At 34.3% G+C, this 9022-nt stretch overlaps 1 protein-coding gene across 1 annotated transcript in view; it reads right to left on the bottom strand.

The window, feature by feature from the left end:
• Positions 1-9022, bottom strand: part of LOC145266967 (methyltransferase-like protein 27) — a 75106-nt gene that overhangs the window by 16647 nt on the left and 49437 nt on the right. The window contains exons 2-4 of the mRNA XM_080122806.1: positions 7915-8037; positions 5391-5532; positions 3513-3605 (exon numbers count right to left, since the gene is read on the bottom strand). Of these exons, the coding sequence (XP_079978932.1) occupies positions 3513-3605; positions 5391-5532; positions 7915-8037 (358 nt within the window). The remainder of the gene's footprint in view (positions 1-3512; positions 3606-5390; positions 5533-7914; positions 8038-9022) is intronic.

The raw sequence follows: 9022 nt of genomic DNA, 5'->3' as shown, positions 1-9022 counted from the left end.
TATATTATATTTCGATTCTGTAGACTGAAAGTTGACAGAGTTATTGCGTAGGTAAATGTACACACATAGATACACAGATACATACACATACAGACAGACACTTTCACTTTTATAGATATAATAGATAGATATACATATATATATGCATATATATACACACATATATATACATATATATACACATATATGTATATATGCACATATATATATATATATATATATATATATATATATATATATATATATATATATATATATATATATACACTAGCATTTAAGCCCGACGTTGCCCGGGTGTTTGGAGTTGTATGTTGGGCAAAAAAAATTTAAAGGCGGACAATTTTTTTTAACTTTGACCCCTATTATGACCCCTTAAAATTTATTGTTTTGGGCTCAAATCAAGTTATTAAGTTAGATCCATGTCCAAGGTACCTATATCTAAAATTTTAAGTGCGTAAACCCAAAATTGGCGGAGGAGTTTGGTAGAGTTCTCAAACGTCAAATCGTTGAACTTTGACCCCTTAACAGCCAAATTTGCGCACGACAATCGATCACAAAGATTTATTCAAATCTCAGTACCCTGTGTAACAAATGTCGAGTCTGTAGACTGTAAATTGACAGAGTTATTGCGTAGGGAAATGTACATAGACACACACACACGCAGACACGTTCACTTTTATAGATATACTAGCATTTCAGCCCGGCGTATGTTGAGCAAAAAAAAAAAAAAGTGGTAGTAGGAAGGCAGGTTCGAACCCGGACAGCAAAGGAGGAAAAGAACGGGGTAAAACCTAACGTTTATGCTGTTACGGCCACCGCCAAAACGGAAGCGACATTTTTTTTAAATTAAGGCAAGACAATCTAAACGAGAGGATAACTTTCAAAAATATCGGCCAAAAATGTGACCCCGCCCCCTGTAAAAAAGTGCCTAGTTGAAGGGGAAGATATTAATGTTTTTAGCCAATTTTTCGAAATGTGTCGTATGAAAGGTCGATCTTTAAAACGATACTGATCTTGATAAAATCCGTCGCCTCTATTGAAAGTTTAAGACAGACATGCAAACAGACATACATACATACATTTATATATTGGTAACTAAAAATATTCGACCCAAACTGATGAAAAAGCTTGCCCTATCTCTGAATACCGTTTATGTAAAATTTCAAATATTTAGACCAGAAATTGTCTGTGTAATTTGGAAGAGACCGTAGAGGGCAATTTTTTTTTAAACTTTGACCCCTATTATGACCCCTTAAAATTTATTGTTTTGGGTTCAAATCAAGTTATTAAATTAGATCCATGTCCAAGGAACCTATATCTAAGATTTTAAGTGCGTAGACCCAAAATTGTCGGAGGAGTTGGGTAAAGTTCTCAAAGGTCAAATCCTTGAACTTTGACCGTTTAACAGACAAATTTCTAGCCGAAAACCGATCTCAAAGATTTCCCCAAATCTCAGTACCTAGCATATCAAATTTCGAATCCGTAGACCGTAAATTGAGAGAGTTATTGCGTAAGGAAATGCACACACACACACACACACACACACACACACGTTCACTTTTATATATATATATATATATATATATATATATATATATATATATATATATATATATAGGGATAGATAGATAGATATGCATGTATATAAATCGAATCTCGCTAGATTCAGCTACTCTGATGAGTCATAGACGACTTAACACGAGTCAGTGGATAATTATATTTAAAAACAATACATATATATATATATATATATATATATATATATATATATATATATATATATATATATACAGAGAGAGAGAGAGTATTTTGTGTACAGAAAGTTGTGAGATGAGATAAGTCATTGGTACTGTCGGTTTCAAGCCCGATAATTAAGACTGTTTTAGATATCCATATCAAGCTCTCTCTTAACTAATACTCACTCGCTGTAGAGATGAGTATTGGCTGAAGAGAGCTTGATATGGATATCTAAAACGGTTCAAATTATCGGGCTTGGAACCGACGGCACCAATGACTTATCTCATTTTAAAACTTTCTGTACACAAAATACAAAATATAAATACGCTCTTATTTTTCGGATTTTCCTTTTAATTGAGCACTCTGCTGGATTTCTTTTTCCAAAAAAACTATATATATATATATATATATATATATATATATATATATATATATATATATATATATATATATATATATATATATATATATTCGGTTGGCCACTTTATGTGAATTGTCTTTGCCAGTCGCCAATCAGAACTGAGACAGGAGAGTTTGTCCGCAGTGTCCTAATATTATAAATCAGGCCGATAGCCATTAGTCGCGTGCTCTCGTGTAATGAATGAATGCGTGAATGTGGGATTGACATGAAATTCTTAAAGATAAACTAAAATGACCGAAAAATGGGCTGAAATGACTTAAATAAATAAAAAGTAAATGACTTAGAATGACTTTAATGAACTTAAGGATGAATTGAATGACCTTAAGAATGACTTGAATGCTTAAAAAATAACTGGAATCCTTCAAAAGCAACTTGAATGATCTGGAGAATGGCTTGCATGGCTTTGAGACTGGCTGGTTGTGAAGTGGGTGATTATATTACATTAAATTAATACAGAAAAATGATCCCCAACTTTATATCACAATAAGTACGGCATGTAGTAAGAACAAATACTACACTTTGATCTTGGCCAAAAGTCCAAGAAGATGGTATTTATTTGCTCCCCCACCGAGCAAATTAGGCACAAGGCCGATTTTTAATGTGAGGAGTGAGAGGAAAAGGGGTCCAACTCCCCGGGGAGTAGGGGAGCTGGATAGTGACAATTGGTATGAAGGGTTGCCTCTACATTGACCAATGTCTTATATGTGGGGTTTGAATTTATTCGCTCCCCCACCGAGCAAATTAGGCACAAGGCCGATTTTTAATGTGAGGAGTGAAGGGGAAATGGGGACCAACTCCCGGGGGAGTAGAGGAGCTGGATAGTGACAATTGGTATGAAGGGTTGCCCCTACATTGACCAAGGTCTTATATGTGGGGGAAACCCCACATATGGTCTTTGCTTGCAGTATCTGCTGGAACAGATACTACACTTTGATCTAGGCCAAAAAAAAAAAGCTTAAAAAGCTAAGAACAACATCTATTAACAACAGAACTTTGATCTTAACCAAAAAGGCCAAGCACAAAAGTGTTACGGACAGACTGACAGACCAACCGACAGACCGACCAACCAACCGGCCGACCGACGGAGTGACTTATAGAGTCGCTTGCACGCGACTTAAAAAATGTCCAGCGTCCGAAAATGCACTAAAAGACGGTGGATCAGAAATAGATCATCTATGATTAGGTCGGTTCTGTGTAAAGAATGTGACGTTGAAAGACAGGAAACTTTATAGTGAGTAATCCACGAGGAGAGCTCACTTACGGCTGATTCTCCAACTTTGATGCGTATATTTGAACGTTGGATGCTGTACAAATAAAATTTAAAAAATAACAAATCGTTAAAAATGAAAATCACCTGGTTTGACGATCCGAATCATTTCATCGACTGCTTCACAGGGGATGTGTCCAGGACCGAAGCCTCCAGCAATCGTTATCACGTCGTATGTGTCTGAAGAACATTATGAAACGAAAACAAAATGAATAATTAGGGTTATTTTTTAGGTCATGGGTTAGGGTTACTATTAAAGGTAATGGTAAGTATTTAGAGTTAGTGTTATGTTTAGTATTAAGGGTTAAAGTTAGGGTTAGTATTTAGGCTTACATTTAGTATTTAGGGTTAGAGTTAGAGCTAGTATTTAGTGTTAGGGTTAAGGTTAGTATTTAGGGTTAGAGTAAGGGTTGGTATTAAGAGTAAGGATTGGGGTTAGTATTAAGGGTAAGTATTAAGCTTCGGGTTAGCATTTAGGTTTATAGTTAGTATAAAGAGTTAAGGTTAGTATTAAGAGTTAGAATTATGGTAAGTATTTAGGGTTAGAGTTAGGGTTAGGGTTAGTATTTAGGGCTCGTATTAAGGGTTAGTATTAAGGGTCAGTATTAAGGGTTAAGGTTAAACGTTAGAGTTAGGGTTAGTATTAAGGGTTATGTTTAGTATTAAGGGTAGAGTTGGGTTAGTACATAGATTTAGAGTTAGGGTAAGTATCAAGGGTTAGGGTTAGGGTTTGTATTAAGGGTTTTCATTAGGGCTAGTATCAAGGGTTAGAGATAGTAAGTATTAGGAGTCAAGGTTAACTATTAAATGCATTAAACACTTTAAGACAACTGTCCAACATTCACAAAAAGACGTGGGTTTAAATTGTAAAGAGGTCTTTTCATTCCATGTTCAAAATATGCGTATGATATGAGAAAAAGCTTGAAACCACTTCATATAAGAGGCTAAAATAAAATTAAATTAAATAACAGTTCAAGCGAAAAAAAAAAAAACAATCCAACGATAAGTATTAGATGGATTTGATTTCAGGCCAGAAAACAGCAATTCTTTCCCCTTTGTCAGAAACATCGCTTATGGGATGCGAAAACTAAAGGACAAAATAATTGAAGCGAGAGTTATAAGGTTGCTGAAAGTAAACTCGAGCTCCACTTCTTACTATTCTTGGCTAGGAATAGTGTGTAGTATCTGTTCTTATAGAACACGCTTTTTTTTTTCGTTTTTTTTTGGGGGGGGGTAGTGAAGGAGAAATCTTTCTAATTCATTTTTAAATTTTTTTTTTATTATTATTCGTGGTTGTACTCGGGTCTCTTCCTGTCTATGTAAGGGAGTTAAACAGAGAAAATAGAACAGTAAAAAGTCACCCCTTACCTAGGCCATAAAGCCACTCGAGGATAAGGGTTTATGAGTTTTTACAGAGACAACAGCGTAGTGATTGATTGAGAATTTGATTAATTAATATAATGTTGTCGGCGGACCAACACATGTTGTGTGCAGTTTCAGTCGCAAAGGAGACCAAGACAAAGAATAGGAAATAACCCCTACTCGCTTGCCCTTTGAAACACAAGAATTATTTCATCATGCGTACAGCCGTGGCGTCACTCACGTGATCTAGAACGTTCTCCATGTTTCTCACGAGATCTCAAACGTTATCTCATATCTCACGTGATCGTTCTCTTCCTCTTTTCTTTTTCTTTCCCGGTGACGTGATTCCGTGCTACGTTACATTACGAGGACGGCCAAACAATAACTTGTTTACATTGGACTTGAAAAGGACCATTTTGCCGTTGGCTGGAAAACAGGCCAGTGTTACAGAGTTCAACAGACAGGCAGTTCTAGGAAAGAAACCTTGTTCATGGAATTTGCGTTTATATTGGAGCATGTTGAAAAGGGACATGGTAGTGATCCCCATTCTATCCCGGGCAACGTGGGGTCTTATTGCTAGTTAGTATATAATAGTATAATTACGATCTGGGATGTTTGTTGAAGGGTTCGGTGGTCCGATGGCTGAGCAGAAGTAGTTCTTATAGACATGCTTCGCTTTTGCCTTTTCCAGCATCCCGCTCGAAGCATCCATTCCGTCGACATTAGAAAAACCAAAATGATTCAACTGCAAAAAAGAAAAAAGAAAAATGAAAAAAAAACGAAACAGTTAAAAGAAAAGGAGAATAAATTTCAAAATACTTCAAAATACTGCAATCGAGATATGGATTTACGCAAGCCATTCTACTGCAGATATTCTAAATGTAATCTCTGAACGTATATACCATGCACTGGATAAGGAGGGCCGAGACGGCAGTAGCCCTAGATATATCTAAGGCTTTTTACAGGGTATGGCACGATGATCTTCTCATGAAAATCAGATGCTATGGTATTACTGGACGAATACTTAACATGATTAAATTCTTCTTAAATAAGAGAAGAATCCATGTTGTCCACGATGGTCGTACGTCTAAATAATATGATATAACTACGGGTGTACCACAGGGGTCGATCCTTGGACCTTTATTATTCCTAATATTCATAAATGATCTCCCCGATAAAATTGTCTCTGAGAGGGGTGTATTCGCTGACGACACCACGCTCTATAACAGACACGAGAGGAAAACGAATGGACACATATTCAAGGCAATGGCGAAAGCAAATACTTCGTTTAAAGTCCTCAGCTTAACGGTCACAGAACATGAGTTAGAACAGATACATCGAGAACATTGCCAAGGCTGCTGTAAAGAAGGTGGGCTCTCTCTACCGTGCTAGAAAGTTACTTACACCTGAAAGTATCCTGTACCTTAACAAGGCCATTATTCGTCCATGTATGGAGTATTGTTGTCACATTTGGGCTGATGCATCTGCTACTAGTCTCTAGACAGGGTTCAAAAGAGAGTCGCCAACCTGATAGGTCCTGAACTGTCATCTAAGCTTCAACCTCTGTCCCATCAACGAAATGCTGTTTCCCTTTGCCTATTTTACAAGTATTTAATGATGGGTGTTCCGTGTACCCCCTCGACGGAAATACCTCCGACAAACCCGAGAAGCAGCAAAGTCCCACCCCTACACAGTAGATATATATATATATATATATATATATATAACCGTTTCACATTATGATAACCGCTCTGTGCATGTATATATATATATATATATATATATATATATATATATATATATATATATATATATATATATATATATATTATTCCTTATTGGAATTTTTTATTTTTGAGATGAGCATTGTATGTTAATTTTATTTTATTTCGGACTATTAGTCTCATCTTATCTTTTTATTGGTGCACAACGTTTCGGCCAACTTCCTCTGGCCTTCGTCAGGTGGTAACCGCGACGGATAGGAACTTCGAATCTCCTAACTGCATTCTCAGCCATCACTGCCATCCGTAGTTGTTGTCGTCTCACCACATTTTTGACCAATTACCTCTGGCACGCTTTTGGGTGGGATTGAAACCGCTATCTTCAGACAATGTTCATCTGGAACCGTAGAGATTCAACGTCTCTATCAACTGCGCAACAATGCTCATCTCAAAAATAAAAAATTCCAATAAGGAATAATATATATATATATATATATATGTATATATATATATATATATATATATATATATATACATGCACAGAGCGGTTATCATAATGTGAAACGGTTATATATATATATATATATATATATATATATATATATATATATATATATTCGGATGTGTCTAACTGATGAACCCAAATGAGGGCGGAACCCTTACACATTATGATAATCGCGCTATCTGTGTGTGTGGGGGGGGTATATATATATATATATATATATATATATATATATATATATACTTTAGAATACTTGCCCGATTCGGATATCTACACAGCTATGCGGATTACCCAACATATAACTTGGACCTTATTACCAAACGGATGTAAAGAACGCATAACATGGATTTTACCAAGCAAGCTGGATTTAAAAAAAAATTTCATATCCTTTATCTGCAAATCCTCCTACTACATGACTTCTGATAAATTTATTATTTTGACTTTGACTTTCCATGTCTCACTGACTTTAGCAAATAGGTGCATAACTTATAAATATTTGCTAATATTTTCTCTCCTCTGATGAGATGGTAGACATCGAAACCCTATAGGTTAAGGAGATTAACTTTCTAAAGCATTCTTTGTCTTGCTTAGAATAATAAAAATTCTTTGATATGAAATTCATTTCAATGAGAGTTTTTTTTTAAATTCATTGGATTACAATTTAATATATATATATATATATATATATATATATATATATATATTAATATATATAATATATATATATTAATATATATATATAATATATATATATATATATATATATATATATATATATATATATATATATATATATATATATATATATATACGCACACACAGATAGAACGATTATTATAGTGTGTTCGGGTTAATATCTAAATCATCTTAAAAGATAAGAAAAACAGAAAATCATTTTACTTACATGTTGTCCGACGAATCCTGTCCCACAAGCAATGTCCAAGATATGGATGTTTTTGTCTGGGCAATTGTCGTTGACGGCTTTGGCCACCAAATACGGGCCCTTGTAGACGTGGTTTGCCATGTTCTGGCGCAAAAAAAAATTTTTAAAAAAAAGATAAATAGATAACGAGAAAAATTATTATTAAGATGGACACTCATGTCGAGTAAACAAGAAAAAATATGTATATGCAATAAATAATTTTTACCAAACGCAAGAAAATTTGATTTTCTGCCGACTTACATAGTTTTAACAGTCTGAAACTGTGGTTAATGGACCTTTGTTTTTATTTACTTTTTTATTTGTGTTTGTTTTTTACTTCTTCTTTTGAAGAATAATGAAGTCCAGTAGTTGAACAGATCATTATTCTCTTTTGATATTGGAAAAATTATTAAAGATTATTATTATTATTATTATTAGTAGTAGTAGTAGTAGTAGTAGTAGTAGCAGGAGCAGTAGTAGTAGTAGTAGTAGTAGTAGCAGTTAGAGCAGGAGAGTAAGATAACGTAAATATATGCCAGAATAAAGAGAAAGATAACACTAAATCAGTAGTAGTAGTAGTATCAGTAGCAATAATAATAATAATAATAATAATAATAATGATGGTGATAATAATAACAATAGTAGTAGTAGTAGTAGTAGTAGTAGCTATAACAGGAGAGTAGGAGGATGACATGAATAAAGGCTAGAATTAAAAAAAGAAAAGTATCAGTTAGTAGTAGTAGTAGTAGTAGTAGTACTAATAGTAGTAGTAGTAGTAGTAGTAGTAGTAGTAGTAGTAGTAGTAAGAGCAGGGGAGTAAGAAGATATATGTCAGAATAAAGAAGAGAAAGAAAAGACTACATTAGCATTAGTAGTAGTAGTAGTAGCAGTGACACTACTACTAATAATAATAATAGTAATAATAATAACAACAACAATAATAATAATGATAATAAGAGTAGTAGTAGTAGTAGTAGCTAGGAAAGCATAGTAAGAGGATGACGTAAATAAATGCTACAATGAAAAAAAAAGAAAAATATCAAGTAGTAGTAGGAGGAGGAGGAGAAGGAGGAGGAGGAAGATAAGGAGG

This window comes from Euprymna scolopes, chromosome 42 (genome assembly GCF_053919585.1).
Source record: "Euprymna scolopes isolate OS-2025 chromosome 42, ASM5391958v1, whole genome shotgun sequence".
Lineage (NCBI taxonomy): Eukaryota > Metazoa > Mollusca > Cephalopoda > Sepiida > Sepiolidae > Euprymna > Euprymna scolopes.
This window is presented reverse-complemented; position numbering and strand designations above follow the sequence as displayed.